The sequence below is a fragment of the Melanotaenia boesemani genome, chromosome 7, assembly GCF_017639745.1.
Source record: "Melanotaenia boesemani isolate fMelBoe1 chromosome 7, fMelBoe1.pri, whole genome shotgun sequence".
Lineage (NCBI taxonomy): Eukaryota > Metazoa > Chordata > Actinopteri > Atheriniformes > Melanotaeniidae > Melanotaenia > Melanotaenia boesemani.
The window spans coordinates 32,563,893-32,581,100 of NC_055688.1; the positions used below are offsets into that span (position 1 = coordinate 32,563,893).

The 17,208-nt window shown below is 41.2% G+C and overlaps 1 protein-coding gene across 1 annotated transcript in view; it reads left to right on the forward strand.

The window, feature by feature from the left end:
- The first annotated feature begins 4,700 nt into the window (after positions 1–4,700).
- efnb1 (ephrin-B1) overlaps positions 4,701–17,208 on the forward strand; it is a 56,597-nt gene continuing 44,089 nt past the window's right edge. The window contains exon 1 of the mRNA XM_041989783.1: positions 4,701–5,714. Coding sequence (XP_041845717.1) covers positions 5,599–5,714 — 116 coding nt within the window. The 5' untranslated portion in view covers positions 4,701–5,598. The remainder of the gene's footprint in view (positions 5,715–17,208) is intronic.

A 17,208-nucleotide genomic window follows, 5' to 3' on the forward strand; every position in this document is an offset into this window, starting at 1 on the left:
AGAAAGAAAAATCCCCGCTCCTGTGCTGTAGATCATTATAAGTATTTTTAGACAGGCTACCATCTGGATTTAAGGATGGTAAAATCGGTTTAACTGTGTGTCTGTCTCTAAAACTACTGAATGGGTTGTTGAGAAGGTTTATGTGTCATATTTATCTTTAGCTCTGTCTCTTTTTAGCATTTGAATTACACTCAAAATTTAAGTGTAGAGAGGTAGAGTTTGTGACCAAATATGTACAAAAATCCCCCAAAACAAGAGTTATGCATTTGTGTCATTATGGAAAATGTGTGATTAACCACAAAAGCAGGTCTTGAAATCACATAAAAATGAGCCTTGCTCAGAGATGCTGGGGTTGTGTCTGCCTACAACCCTCATTAACAGATTGGGATCAGCTCTAATGTACCACACAATAGAGCAAACAGAGGTAAGTGTGTTTTAAACAAACCAAACAGCTTAGACATAAAGCCTTAAGGGCAAAAATTTTAATATTTTCCTCCCCTTCCAGACAGTTATTACTTTATCAACATTGGAAAATTGTGCAACTTATTTTATTGGCCATTATGTGTTTTCTATGACTCTTCAAAGATATTGTCAGAACATGAGTTTGCTAGAGAAGGGGAGAAAAACTTGCTTTTGATTGTTTATTTTAACAATGTTAGTCAGTGAAGTTAGTGTTTATTTTCTACAGATTACTGTATATTTTCTACAAATGAACTAAATTAGCCTGGGTTTATTTACTAGTGCCATCTCGGATGTCATTGGACTACTATTTTTTGGCTTCTGTAAAATCTTATCTTATCTTATCTTATCTTATCTTATCTTATCTTATCTTATCTTATCTTATCTTATCTTATCTTATCTTACTCAGTCGTCTCTGGTAAACTTCAGTAAATTATGAGGTTGGGTTAGAGTTGTTGGTAATGATCTTCAACTCTCTATTTCTATGGCTTAACCCAAAATTAGAACAGAGCATTAATTGATATAGTTGGCTAGTTTGAAGCTAATGTATTATTTTAGGCCTTTTTAAACATTGAAGCACATACTAACATAACAACTAATTCTAGGGTTGAGGTTGGTGTCTGCTTGTCTTAAACATTCACTCTACTGTGTCTTGTAGTTCTGACTTTAAACCAGCCTTAAAATCTTGCATCCTATTTCTACTCTGAGATCTCTCCAGCCTCTAAGTTAGTCCAGTGTTGACTCTTATCATTTGGCTCTGTCCTTTTCTCTTATTCTTTTCCTCACTTCCTCCGATAATGTCCTGTTACATTTACTTAATGAATAAGATGTTCAAAACAGCCATTGAGTTGACATCCAGTTGCCCGTGTATGATGCGGTAAGTGAAGCGAAACTCAGCTGTAATGTGATGTTCCAGGCTGGAAAAAAAGTTGTGAAGTGCAGTTTCTCCACCTTAAGATGCTGATGTGCAGCAAGGGCTCCAGGAATGTACATAATAAATGTCACTCTGCCATCAGAATGAGTCAGACGCACATATTTTTAAGGTCAGTTACATAGTACTCCTCTAAGAACTGGAGCACTAAAAAAACATAATGACACTTTAACTGTTCAATGCCATAATTCAGTAACATACAGTTCTCTGTATTTAAGTTTTTTAACTATTGTTTATTACTGGGGTATGTTTCCTTGCATATCTCAGGATTTTCTATACTTGGATTTAAGAAATTTTATCATTGCTTTTTTATGTATATCTTTTTCCACCCTTCAGTATTACAGGGCTTTATAAAAGATTATTAGCAAAAGGAACTTATCCACTCCTACAGAACAAACTGCTCATGAACTGGTTTGTACTGTAGTTTTTGCCTTTTCTCCCCTTTGTTTTACTAATACTTAAAACTGTTTGAAAAAACATGAAACATATTTATATAATGACTTCCTAGTGGCCAGTTCGGCCAGCTGCTTGCACTCAGACTCTTTAATAAATAGTGAAAACTCAACCAAATGAACAGTTAAACAAAGGGTCTGCAAGAAACATTTCAACAAAATTCTTCACAATAACAACATATGTGTATGATTAACTAATCAATTCCAGTGAGTGGCCACACCCCTGACAGACATATATTGTTCCCTGAGGAGGAATCTTAATAATGACCACCTGATATCTCCTGTAGTGCCACCAGCAGGGTGACATTTTTGGCTTTTATAGTAAAAACAGCTTGACACACACCGGATGGGCTGCTATAAAATGTGGTACAGATGGCTTTCAAGACTCCTCTAATTTGACCTAATAGTTCTTGACATTTGCAATGCTTGATAGCCATTTATCTTGTCACAGATTGCCAAGAAATGTGTACATTTATTTCCCCCACAGGATGATGTGTTGCACTAGTGCCAACATCTGGGCAAAATTTCCATAAATCCTGTGCTTAGGATTATAATAATTCCTAAAGTAGTGACTTATCACTCTAAGCGTCTATTTGTTGCTCCAAATCTAAGATAGTGAACACACTAATGATACCTTAGACTTGTATGTCATACTTAGCATAATAGCATTTTGAGCATTTATAGCAGTTAGCATGTTAGCTGACATTTTACTGGATTTTAAAGTTGTTGTTAGATAAACAAAAATAGGTGATAATGCTACCCTGTTCTCAGTAAAATTGTGCTTAGAATATTTAAAATGTTTTGGCACATTACATAGACTAAATTATTAATTAATCTATAAAAAAGAAAGCAGTTATCAGTGTGTAGCTTTCTATTTTGAGGTACCAGATTGTTAGCATCACTATTTGAGCATGTGTGGTATTAAAGTGGATACCAGCGATTTACAGAACCACCTATACACATTAACATGATGATCTCATTCCTTGAAAATGCCACTGTTTTATAGGTGGCTGTCTGTAGGGTGGTGGGGGAACTCATATTGTTTTCCATGGTGTGCCTCAGCATGTATAATACCCTCCTTTGTCCTTACATGCTCTGTGGTTTTTCCCACCAAATAAAGCGTGTAGTAAAGGGTCTGTAAAGCAATGTGGACAGTCCATCTGTCACATAGCCAACTATAATCCTCTTGTGCTGAATTCGATGGTATTTTGCTTGTGTGCATGTGTATTGCTGCATATTGCTGTAAAAGATTAGATGCAGAGGTTCCCAAGACAAATCTCTTCATCATATTACACGATACTGATTATGTGTTTTTGGACTTTGCTGATCTCAGGCTGCAGTTTGATCACACGCTTACAAAAACAGCTTGCACACCATCACCCTCTCAGAAATATTCTTCTGTTTTTCATTATTTTGAGGCCACCTAAATTTTATAGTGGAGGCATCTCATTGGCTAGCAGGAGATTAGGTATCCATCTGTGACCAACTGAGTGACTGTCCAGTTATCATGTATCCCTGAAGTTCAGGACATCAGGCTAAAAATGCCACCTCTGTGGCAACTCCCCTGTGTTTGTTGCAACTATGACAACACTCTAAAGGTATGTAATTGGGATTTAGAGGATGCTGCCACTTCTGTGGCCATTATCCTTCCCTCTTTTTTCTCTTTATCTCACACACACAAACAGAAATATAAATACACACAGATAATTATAATGCATAATCATCTGAACGTGAAGCTTGTGTTATGTCACAAAGATTTGTGGGCTGTCAACACACAACAGGATGTAATTAAAAAAAACAATTTTAGAAACCATAAGACATGTCTTTAAAAGTCTTTTTTTTCTTCATAATTACACAGAATTCCCCTTTGACAATCAATAAATGGAATAATCGCTGCCGTTAGGGGGCAGCATTGATTGAATAAATGCAACAAAATGAGGAGAACGTCTCCCCTCCACACACAAAGGGGGCACAGACATGGACATGATCAATTATGTGTCAAGCATTTCTTCCTCACTGAATGAATGGCTCAATGACTATAGGCTACCGACCGTCTATTGTGTATTGACACAGGAGACGAAGTTCTCATGCAGTTCATTATCCCGAAAGAGGACAACTAGAAAGGGATCCAAAGAGGCCATTAATCATCATTCCCTTCAGAGAAGAAAAAGAAGCAATCAAACTACCAGATACTGTAATTCTAAGCAGTCAACTGGAAAGATTTTTTCTTTTAAAGACTAAGAAAGCACATAGGCTACAAATGAACTTTTATAACAATAATAAACTAAGCTCATATCCTCCTTATTATAAAGGAAGCATTCCCGATACTATGGCTCTGTAATGCAATTAAAGATCTACTCTGGAGGATTGTGACATAAGTAATTAGTTCATGATATGTAGGACCAAGCGACTACTGGATTAAAGGGGCTCTTAAAGGGGACTTAAAAGTTTTGCCCTGGTAAGCACTTTCACGCGCACTCTGGGCGCCCATCGTGTACGTTTTCCTTCCTCAGCGTTCAGTATTACGAAGAACTCCAAAGTCCATTTCAATTTGGGTCGACGGTCGAGTTGGTGGGGAGGGAGGGAGGGGGTGTTCATCCCGACAACCTCCCCTCCAACTCCTCACCTCCTCTGTCTATCCTCCATCCACCCCTCCACGTCCCCATAAATGCATTCGCTTCCTGCTTCCAAGTTCGGACAGAGCGCCGTGATTGGCCGCAGATCGCGCTGTGGGCTGGTCTCTTCCCACCTCCAACACCCGCTCCCACCCACTCTCTCGAATCCCCCACCCCACCCCTCCACCACCCCCCGCCGCTCGCGGTCTCTTCAGCTCGGGTTACAGTTTAGCTCGAGCTGTTGCACACACTCACACACAGGAGCGCAGTGTTTCAGACGCTTAAAAAAAGTACAGGCATGGAAATATTGGTGAGCTGAATTGGAGCCACCTCGAAGGGCTGGCGAGCAGATTTAATCCTTCTTTGGTACTTTATTTATTATTTTTACGATTTTTAAGGGTTGTCCGTACGGCAATAATCAGGAGGAGACGTACAGTACCTACTTACGCACCGGCCACGCAGCATGTCCGAGGTGGACTGAGAGGCTGCCCTGCTGGAGCGCAACACGCACACGGAACGGCGCTGAGAGCCGGGAGGGATATTTACAATAGAAACTCAATTCCTTTGCGAAGAAGAATAGCAGAGGGAGGAGGAGTGAAAGATAACACTGGAATGAAGAGGACCTCGAGATTCCTGGCGTGCTGCGGAGTTGTGACTGATGGATGAATGTGGTCATCTGTAGGCTATATGCGGCGACAGGTACAGACATCATCGGGGTAGCTTTGACAAAAGACGCCTCACCGACAGCCACAACGCCACACCGTGTCTCCAGAAACTCTGCGATCGGTTGGATCTGCTCCATCAAACACTCATCAGATCGTTGAATTTTCCTCTACAGGGTTAATAATAGTAATAAAAAAGGTCGGGTTTTTGTCTCAGCCACAGGTCATACGGGACACTCTCGGAACTGCTTTCCTTCAGATCAAGTAGTCTACCGGCCGTTTCCTCGCACGACAGTTAAAGTCAAGGACACGGGGGTCTGGAGCAGAAGCCGGACAGAAGGACATGTATCTGATATCGACCTTACAGGCTCCCGACTGATCGTAGCTCACCTTCCCACCGGGCGAACCACAGATAAAGGCTGCCAGGCGCACCGTCCCCCGCTCCGCGTTATCGGCTCACTGTCTGTACATTTATCAGAATGGCGGGACTCTCTTGTTGGAAGTATTACCTCTGGATCTTTATTTTAATGTGCAGGTCGGCGCTGCCCTCGGCGAAATCGCTGGAGACTATAATTTGGAGCTCGCAGAATCCCAAGTAAGTCTTTCCATTTGTTCAAGCGTGTAAACTCGCTGGTTTAATACGTAATGGAGGACTAACATTAGTGGGGAAGAAGTTGGCATTGAGTGCAAGCTTTTCGAAATGTCGTGAGATATTTTGCAGCTTTATTTTAAGAAAGAACAAAATTTGAGTCGTTTTAAATGTCAGTCCTCTGTTGGAGTTTGGTGGTGATGCATTTCTCAGATGGGAATTTCCCAACACAGAAACAGTAAATAAAGGCTTATACAATATAAAACAGGTCTCACTTTAATCATAATAATACATGGTTAATTATAGTAATTTATGACACTATTACACGTTTTTTTTAAAAAATTGTTATTATTCCAAACTAGTGCCACTGGCTATATGTCTCAAAGTTGTGCGAGTTTTACCACTTCTTTCTTTTCCTTTTTCTTTTTCTTCAGTCTTATAATTAGTATTATTAGCTAATGGCAAAAACTCAAGTAAAACTGAGTGTGTCAAGGTGTAGCAAGCCGCACTTTACAGGAGGGCCACACTCCATTTCCTAGCTCTCCCAAGTTTGGTTTTGGCAACAAAAATGCGCGATAAGATTATTTCACATTTCTGAGAGGCAAAAGCTTAAAGAAGAAATTTGCTTAATTATTCTGGATAGAATTCAGAGGAATTCCTTTCAACTGAAAACAATGAAGCTGACCTTTCCCCCCCCACTTGCCCTTAAAAAATATAAATTAGTGATGCCAATTTAATGATGTATATATATATATATATGTATATATATATATATATACATATATATCTTGCAAACAAACAGAGTGAGCCCAGACTGCTTATAACACCGTATGCTCTGGTAACAATTATCACCCACTTAGACATGACTCCTGTATTTGCATGATGTTGGAAAGCATTCATAAGTGGGAAATAAAGTGAGAAAAATCTGTATGGTACTAGCTGACCTTCATTTGAGCTCATGGCACCGAGGGGAATTGGAGAGTAGCTTGGCCAGCTTATAACTAGAACTTACTCATTCAAGTGAATCCATGATTTATCCCCCAAATGTCAGATGTCATAGGGGCTCGTTGTGCAGTCAGCGAGTATGAATATTGCTTCCATGTTCATTGGAGTGTGTGTGTGTATGTCTGTGTGTGTGGCCGGCCATGGCCCTATTGGTAAGACCACGGCCCATCAGCTTTTATTTGACTATGGCTACAGAGGTAGTGGAACAATGAGCGTCATCACACAAATATATACATGCACAACTACACCCCCCCACCCTCCTAACACTTTCAGTCAAAATGAAAATATATACATATATATAAAATAAAGGAAAAGAGGGGGAGACATTTATTGATTGATGATGTCACCTGGAGGGAATGTCTCAGAAGGTTACCATGCTGGTTTTCAGTGGATTGGATGATCATTTCTCCATCTGTTTCTCCTCTCTGTTCCTTGTAAAAATCCCCATGCCGGCTGAATATTTCATAAAGTTCACAGTGGAACAATAATGCACTCTGCAAAGTGTTCTCTCAAGATAATTATCCTGCTGCTCTGCGCTTAGAAAACAATAGACAATTATCTCCCTGTGTGTGGAGTACTTTACAATAACAAAAGACAAACCTGTTTTCCTTCAGAAATGTATCAGTCAGCAGCTCAGTCTGAAAGGCAATAAAAACTGGAATACTTGCGCAGCAATCAGCATTCGTCTTCAGTTTGTTGTTATGAGCTCCATCTCTGTGTCTTGGCCTATATTACTCCATAGTGATAACAGTAGAAGAAGCCTATAGAAATGTACAGTACGCTATCTGGTGACTTATCTAGATTTACGATGTCTTACTTCCTGTTCCTGCTTTGGGGAGCACTACTGCCTCAGCTAATAAATTAATCTGCCCCTCTGCTTGCATACTGTACCACATGCACACAAAATATAACAATACCAGCACCTCCCCACAGGCCATGAGTTATGAGGGAAAGTATAAGAAACCAGCAGGTTTCGGCCACTATGGTGTGTGTGTGTTTTTTTTTTCTTTTCATTTTTCTTTAATGTGCAGGCGTATGTGCGGGTCCCTCAGTACATTCCTGCTGTTATGGATTTTCATGTGAGGATGCAACCACTCCAGCTCCTCCATTATCAATAACTGGGGTTTGCTTAATTGATTTCCTCCCAGCATGCTTGAACAGGCAGCATACATCATCACTGTAGCGCTGACTTTGAGAGAAAAATAATAATAAGAAACATCCTTGAGTTAAAGTTTGGCTGCGGGATGTATCAGACCTTTTTGATATTTAATTTGAGGCTGGGTGAGTGGATTGGTGAGAGTGGGGGGAGGGATCGGAGGGGGCGTGCAGAATGAGAAAGGCTTCGATGTGTCAACGTTCCTGGCCAGTAAAGAACTGCCTAACATTTGATCAGAGCAAATCGGATTAGTTCTCATTTAGCTGAGTGGGATTACCCCAGAAAATGTCACTTTGTTATGACTAATCACGCCCCGTTGGTTTGGCTGTAGCTGAAATGGCAATATGCAGGCATACCGCTCACACCGTGTAAACACACACTGACACTCGGTGTCTTCAGGATGCTGCAGTGATGCCAATTTAATGATAATCTGACAAGGTTGCAGTGAGTGGTTGAACGTCCTCTAACCCTCCTCAGCTAATATTTACCTCATGACCCGCAGCTACCGCGGCCTGTTTGCAGCAGGTCAGGAGACAAACAAAGATGATGGGAGAGGGATGGAAGACACACTTGCACACCTCTGAAAGCGAACAGCAAAGTAACAGCCGTAGGCTGGCCAAGAGTCTGCTGCACTGCTTTTGAACTCTTTGCATTCTGGCGAGGTTTGGAAACAGTTTGCAGGCATTTTTTGGCCTCCGTGTCGGTTTTGAGGCCCACAGAAGCACACAAAATAGCATGAGAAAAAGAGGCGTTTGTGCTGATTACAGTCAACTTAAGCCTCTGTTGCTGTGGGTCTCTACTTATTTTGCTCTCTGTTGACCTCATCTGTCTGGCTCACATTTTCAGTTTATATCATGCTTCACTGGGTTTGAGATTAAGCTGAATTTGATAACAGCTCTGATATTTATAACGCATGTTTTCTTTTTCCAAACCAGAGAAAGCAATATGGTACTTTAAAAAAAAGTACTTTGAGATAATGTGGGAGGAAGTTTATTGTTAGTTCTGCTCCCGAGCAAGATACATTTGTTTGGTTGCTGTTGGTTTTTGTTTTTATATTTATCTTCTCCCAATAAGATAATTAGGCGAAACTGTTTGTGCACGAGGTAATGAGAAAAAACAACTTCTCCATTATCTTTGTTTTCAGAAGCTGCTGCTATCAAAGCAAACATTTTAAGGGTTTGTTCCTGAGTGCTCTGAAACCTTCGTCTCCCCTACGTTCCAGTGTAATGACATTTAAATGTGAAAGGGATTTCGGTAGCAGGTTGAAAAAACAAACGACTACTGCCCAACTTGAAACTGACGCAACTTGTTGAACAAGAGCCGGATGAAACTTGGGGACTAGATGAAAAACAGGATCTGGTTGAGAGTCCAGTGGATGCTCCCCTCTGTTGCTCTCTGCAGTTTGGGTCACTGTTGAAGAGGTCAGAGGCTTGTTTTTGTTTCTTCCCTGCCCTGCACCCTGCTGCTCGCCACCCGCCCTTTACCCCTTTTGCGGTACGTACCTTCCCTCTCTTTGCCTCCCACTGCCCCCACCTTCTTCTTTTTCTCCACCCTTTAGACTGTGATCGTGTTTCCATCTGATAGAGATCTCATTACACACAGAGAGGACTTACAGAACCCGAGCCCCACTCAGAGAGGACCAGAGAGGGCCCAACCAATAAGACATACCTCTGCAAAGCAACTGGCCCTCAGTTCTGTAAATGCAGCCTGTGTCTCACTGCGAGGACAGCTGCGCTTGCCTTCATGTGTGTGCACTCCTGTGTTGACATGACTGTTGTTTCAGCGGTGTGTAACGACAGATTCTTCATTTGGTTATCTCTGTGATGCGCCTGGCCTCAAGACAAGGGGGTGCAGGGCTTCAGGTTATTTCAGGAGAGAAAAAAAAAGGAGAAATGCAGCATTTTTCATTCATCATGGTTTTCCTCCAGATGGACACATTTTATCCGCTGGTGGTTTGGCTGCCACGTTGCTGAAAACTGATCATTCTGTTTTTGTGTGCCACTGATGCATTTATTTCTTTATATTCAGGCAGCAGTGCACGGGAAGCCAGGCTGCGCTCACCAGACTCAGGGAAAGTGGTAGTTTTTTTTTTGTCTTTTTTTTTCGGGTTACTTAAAGCGTGTGTGAGTTTTCAACTGGTCCTCATGACTCACTGTTACAGTTGGTCCTCTTTCAAGACGTCGTAAGGACGACAGCTGAATGCAATAAATCATGTTAAAGAATGGATGAGGGCTTGAGAAAAAGGTCAATTAGTTAAACAAAAACAATCTAATTAGTTGAACATAAACAATCTACAGAAACGTAACCAATTTATACATAAAGTTAATAAATCTTTAGCAATGTACAAGCAATAATACTATATCAATCAATACATGCTGTTATAAATCAGTATAAATAATCCATTTGGGAAACTATTTATTGACACAATAAGTAGAGTGTTAAACATGGGTGGTCTTTTTTTTTTAAATAAATGAACATGCAGCATAATGTTTATACAAAAATCCTACAAATCTTAAGATATATTGTAGCTGTAGCCACAGAGAAATATGGATTTTTTTTTTTTTTTGTAATTTACAATGATAAACAGATTTTTTTAGCTCATTAAAAATCCACAAAACAAACCAATCTGAAGATGGAAACGTGCTTTCAATCAAGATGCTTCAAAATTATATGACATTTTTATAACCTAAATGGCCCTTTTAACACTAAAATAATAATCATTTGTTGCCACCTTCAGAGCAACCACTGTTGCTACCTCTAAATAAACACTTAACGCAAGTCTTAACACGAGTACATAGTTTGGAATAACTTTATCAGACTCTCACGTCTCTAGGTGTGACAGTTTCATGGGCTTAGTGTTTCTGCAGTGAGTCAGAAAACTATGACAAATTACATTGCAGAGGAGATTACATAAGAATTCTGGAAGAGTTAAGTCATATTAATTTAAGACTGAAGTTGGCCAAAACAATCACACATCATTAGATTTCTTTTGTCCTCATCTTGTGCAATAACTACAAGTCTAATTACATGTAAAATAAATGACATAGAAAAGTGTTTTACTTATTTTTATGCTTTTTTTTCTGTTCATAATTTCAGCTGAAGGCTCATATGAGAGGGTTCAAGTATAAGCTTTAGGAAGTGAATGAGTGCTTGAGCGTGCATGTCGTCAGGCCATTGTTCTTTGTCCAGCCACAGTGGAGCATTAAGGAAGTATCAGGAGCGTGCCAGTGTGCCCCTGTGAAAGTGTTGAGGGCCGAGTGGTGGATGAGTGTGGAGTGGCTGAACAGTGGCTGCCTTACAGGCAGTTAGCGACCCAGCTTCATTAGGCGTAGGCCTGGCTGGCAGCAGCCAGGAAGTTCCCATCAGCTCCAGCTCTGCCAAGCAGAGGCACAAGCACTGGTGCTGGAAACCTTCCCTTAGGATCTCATCTCATCTCATCGCCTCGCCTGCACGTAAAGCTGAATCAAGGGAGAAAAAAAAAAAAAATGGAGGGATGCAGAGTTACAGGAAGTGGAGAAAAAAGTTGAATGGGTAAAGACTGCCTTTTGTTTGCCATCTTAGGTCTTTTACATAAGAGCAATTGAAAATAAGGGGATTAAACAGAGGAGGAAAGGAAGCTAAAGTAGAGCGTTGAAACTCAGCCCTGAGCTCAACCACACATCCTTTCAGTTCAGCATGGAGCTCCTAGATTACTTCCATGTGTTAGTGCGAAGGAGACAGGGAGAGAAAAAAGAAGAAAGGAGGACAGGCAGGGAGAAGTTGAGTAACTGAAAAGCAAGTAGACTTGGATTGGTGGAGATCAGCGGCGGTACTGGACAGTGGAACGGATTTGTGTGACAGCCATCTCTAAAACCATTACCCCCGTGGCTCCGACTCGGGGAACTCGTAACCTCCTCCTCCGGACTGACCTCATAGACTTAACTCTTTCTCACAGAACCCCTCTGTGCTGAGGAGGCAGGCCTCATCAGATGCCAGTCCCAAACAGCGGGCAGGCAGCGTTAACAGCCAGCTGCACTACAACAACTTCAAGACGTCAGGAGTTGTCACCGGTATACAAGCAACCGGGGATCTGTTTCCTCCCCAGTTTGTGGCACTCCATAGACCTTTGTGAGGAGGTTTGAATTAAATGTGGCAGGACTTTGTGGAAGGAAATGGTAGATTCCAAGAAATAATGACAAAAATATGTGGGACAGGGCAGGAAGGGCATGTTTATTAACAAATAAAACTAAGCCGAGACTATAAATGAAATTGTTTGTATAGGCATGCACTTTTAATCGCTATAATGGAAGAGCATCTTGGTTTTCTTTTATTTTTCTTTTTTAAATGTACAAATCATAACTACTAATGACAGATTAAAATAAAGTTTACCCAACCTTCTTTTGTGAGTTTAAAATTGCAAAAATAAACACCAGATACATAAGATGCCTTCATCTAAGTGTCAGACTGTTTTTAAGCTCTACACGTTAAAAATAAAATATATATAAAAGTCGATTTTGAGTCTATTTTAACTCAATATCCAATTTTGAGCTTTAATAATATTTTTACCAATACTTTTTTAAGCATCCTGAAATTCAGAAAATTGTTAAATTACCAGTTGTTTTTTTTTCTTTTTTTTTTTTTTTTTGTATGTTTGTTTTAGTACTTTAATACAGTTTTGGGGAATTTTAAGAACTTCTAAACTATTTCTAATTTTTTATTAGACAAAAAAAGAAAGCAAAAAAAAAAAAAAAAAAGGAAAGACTATCACTTTACAACTAATATACAGTTATACGTATACGTCCAATAGAATTTAAATTTCTGAAGGTTTCTATCTGAAAATATTCATAATAATATAATATAATATAATATAATATAATATAATATGTTATAATATAATATAATATAATATAATATAATATAATATAATATAATATAATATAATTTTCTTTTTACCTGTGGTTTCTCAGTTGGAACCAAAGTGACTGTTACTTAGAACAGATAATATTTTTACTAGAAGAGACTGGATGAAGCATGACCGCACCGAACCAACTCTGAACATATCATTAATGATCATCATGGAGCTCTTTGTTCAGTGTTATGAGTACACTAATGGAGTGATGGGGTAATTGAATCGAGTGGTGGGATAATAGAATGATAGTATGATAAAGTAATGGAATAGTATGGTAGCAGCCAGCTTTTCCCAAGGGATGCCCTCATAAGTGTGTCAGCGTGGCAGATGGGTGGTCTATAACAACCCCCTCCCCCATGTTAATTATAAAGCATCATAATCCATACAGAGGCAGGACATGGAGACTATTAGGATGAGTGTGGAGATGGCACAGTGTATAATCCTCGGGACTTTGCCACTATTAGTCTCCCTGGGCATCCAACAAAAACCACTCATTTTTCAAGTAATCTAGTGTGAGCATTCCCTTTCTTACTTTGTCTCTGTGTGTGTAGATTTCTGCAAATATGTCTCCCAAATTCTCTGCTGTTAACTAGAAAATTTATTTATCTTTGATTTTTCTTTTTCGCCTACTTCATATTTTTCCCACCATGCCCACAGGCAAGACAGACAGCCCCCAAAAAAAGCATTTGTGTGTATTTGTGTGTGTGTATGCGTTCCTCTATTAACCCATTCTGCCAAGTTTTGGCTCAGCCTTTTCTAAGCAAACTCCCAGCATGGTCCCGATCCCCCTTGTGCGGGTGAGAGGAGCTGGAAGAAAAGGCCTGTGGGACTCCTGCTGCTCCCAGGCCCGGCCCCGGCTCCTCCGCCCCGCAAAGGCCTGGGCCTGGGATTTGGTGCGCACTGAGGCTCTGTGTGGCAGCTGTGACTGACGCTTCAATCGCCTCTCCCTGGGACACCCAGTGCAACCCTGCATTCTCTTTCACACCTCGGAAACGGGGGGAAAAAGACAATTACACACATATTCAGCAACCGCTCTCTCAGTCTGTTCACAATCCTGCATCTCTGATGCATGGCCATTTACCAGAGCTATAAAAAAACATTTGCAAAGTTTCTTGTGTTTTGAACAACTTGCAAATTAGTTTAGTTGTCTGGACAGCCGGTCTGGAATTCCATTATGTATGGGAAGTTGCTCTTGTTTATTTAATTCCTTTTTTCCAAAGTTGTCCTCTCACTAAGTAAACAGTATAAGTCAGCTATTTCCTTTGAATTTCCCTTGATATTTAGAAAATTTAAGTAATGGAAAAAGATTTGAGCCTTAAAGTGGAGTTAATGCTATCATGTATGGATTGTCAGTAAATTGAGTTTGTCTCTGGGCTATTGGAACAGGGACTCCTAAGCCACCGGGATTTAAGTCTCTTAATTGAATTATTTTGATTGCTTACTTGATTGATGGAGTCATATGTGGAGCATTTTCCATGCGTTTTTGTCAGGCTAATTCTTCTTCCAATAGAGCCGTACCAGACAGATACAATAGGAACCTGCAATCAATCACAACTGCAACCCGGAGCATTTTGTTTGGAGAGAAATGTGCCTGCCATCAGGTCCGAGTTCCACAAGCCGCCCAGACAACGTAAAACCAACAATGACATCAGATAGTAAAGCACTCAGAAGTATAATCTTCCCATAATGCCATGCTAAACCCCACAGAGACCCACGGCATGGAGAAAGGCATTTTTTTATGCCCCACTGCTGCTCCTCCTCCTATGGCCTCTGTCGCTCTCTCTCTCTCTGTGTGTGTGTGTGTCCATGCATGTTTGGAAAAGAAAAAGAATTCAAGAGTGAATGGAGATGTCACTGTCAGACTTTGGCCTCCACATGAGTCCGCTCCAGAATGGCCATATTGGCAGCTTGAGTGTGCAAGCGGTGAGTGAGAGCGCCTGTCAGGGGGGTAGGTCTGCTGTTTCCCCCTTCCTTCACGCCGAGTTCCTACGGCCCTGCATTGGAGCTCGGCAGGACGCAGGTCTATATTTCATCCTTTTTCATATGACAGAGGCCGTTTCATCTCCCACACATATGTTTCCCATTAGGCGTGTGTTTATTCTCCCACATGATGTGCTTGGCTGTGGAAGCCTCTCATCTCCCCAATATTGGAAATAGCAGTGAAGGTCTGCTAAAGCAAACACAATACCCCCCCACCCCCTCTCTGCTCGCTTTATGAACTATGCAGAGTATAAGACCGTGGGCACTGCGTCGGCTTGATTTAATGAGTTACTGAGGTGTTTTTTCTTTCTTCTTAAAGCGGTGCAGCATGAAATTCCACACTGCGATTCTAACTTGCTAATCTGAATGTGGTTCTCTCTCCCTCATTCTGCTGTCTCATCTTCAAACCCCCCCCCAACCCACCCTTGCCCTGAAAACTTTCACTACTTTTAGCTGTTGTCCTCATGCGTCTTTCAAATCCCCCCACTGTGAAACATGACAGGCCCGAACCTCCACCACATCACTCCTCTCTTCTCCTCTCCTGTCTCCGAGATGAAAGCATTTCCTTCTCTGAGAACCCTTTTCTGCGCGCGCCGAGCCTAGGCCGTCGTCGCCCGCTTTTAGCGGCTCTGTTTGCTGCATTTTCTGATTTATTTATACACTTCTGATTGTCGCACCTCATGCCTGTCAAGAATCCCTGAGTCTCGCATGTGCATTATGCGGGGCAGAGTCAAAATGTTATTTGAAATATACATGAAATGCATGAATATATTTATTGTAGTTAAGAAACCCACTGTAACATCCAGGAGGGTCTCCTTTCCTGCTCTGAAATTGGAGTGGCGTGATTCTTGAAAGGCACCACCGACCAGAATGACCTGCTGGTGCACCCCCTTGCACAATAGAAGGGGGTAGATGGGGAAGGGAAATGATTTGGCTTCTATTGGAGGAGCTGGGGCAGTCGCTTCAAAGCAACGGGGCTTGCCGAGGCTTTAACCGGCCATCTCTCTGCATTAGACGTGCATCCTGTGATGAGCCTTTGAAGGGTGTTAGTAGCTCTGGCTGGGAGATTGCAATTGCATTGCACGGATGTTGGGAGCCAGCCCAGCAAAAAAAAAAAAAAAAAAAATCATATTTGCAAGTTAGTGGCTGCATCGGGATTGTGGGTGCTCCGTTCACTGTCCGGTTAAGTAAGTTGAATAAAACGTGTTGGACCAGGAGCACCAGTGTCATGAGGCCACAGCTGTTGTGTCACGTTAGGATGGATGCACATCTCACAGCGGAAGTTATTATGGATGTGTGCTGTGCAACAGCTCTGGAGTCAGCTGCGGTTGGCTTTTGCGCAGATTATGGTTCGAGTGTGTGTTGCAGATGGCAGTAATAATGATCAGATAGCCCTTGTAATGGAGATGGCCACTTTGTAATGGCTTCCTAAAACAACACATGGAGCGTCTTTACGAGGCCACAATCCGACCGGTTATCACAGAGCAAACTGAGCGAATGAGAACAGTGTCATGTTCGACAAGCTATTTATTAGCACACACATCACACACATTTCATTTTAATACCGACAGCCTGCATCTCAGCCCGCGCTGTGCTTGTTAAAGGCGAGCGTTATCAGAGGAGACACAGACTCCCGCTACACCAGTTAGGCCGTCCTCCCCTTTTACATTCACTGTTAATGAACCTAATGATGTGTGTCTCAGTGATTGCATCAGTCAATATGCTGTTCAATATGGGTTTTAGAAACCCACTGACAAGTTAAGCATGTCCGCCTGGATAAGATCTCCCATCCAAGGGAGGAAAGAAAGAGCAACTAATTTGTCTTGGATTTGATGGGACATGTGTAGCTGTCTTTTACAATCATGAGCTGAGATTGTAAGCAGAGAATAGACTTGTCACTCACATTCTCTGATAAGAAGCTGCTTTTAAGACACAAGAGACAGCTGTGTATTAAAAAACATTGTGTCCTACTTATTACATTGCCTTGTGCTCTAGTATATGGAGCTCCGTTGTGTGCTGAAGATAGGTTTCGTCTTTCTTGTCTCCCTGTTCCTTTTTTATTTCAGTGAAAGTTTTTATGCATTAGAAGGGGTTTATTTGCAGTTTTATGTCAGTTCATGTGAGGAGATGTTTTGTGTAAGTAATTTCTGCTTTGTTTAGCTTATTATTTCCTGTCATATTAGTTAGTGCTGCCTTAAGTGCTTTACATTACTTTTCTGAGCTAATGTTGGTTTCTTCCATCAGTGAGAAAAAAAAGAGAAAGTAAGCAGAGACCCTTGTGACACTGATAAAAGCTGTTTCTTTTATAAACCACACAGCATTTGATTGATCTGTCCCATGGTCTTGATCCCTGGGCTTGGCTGATTAAACCTATCCATCAGCTTCTCTTATCAGTGCCCTAACAGATCGACTGCAGGACACTGAACTAAAACCCTCTGTATTGTTGCTACACAGAAAAAGTCAAAGGGTAA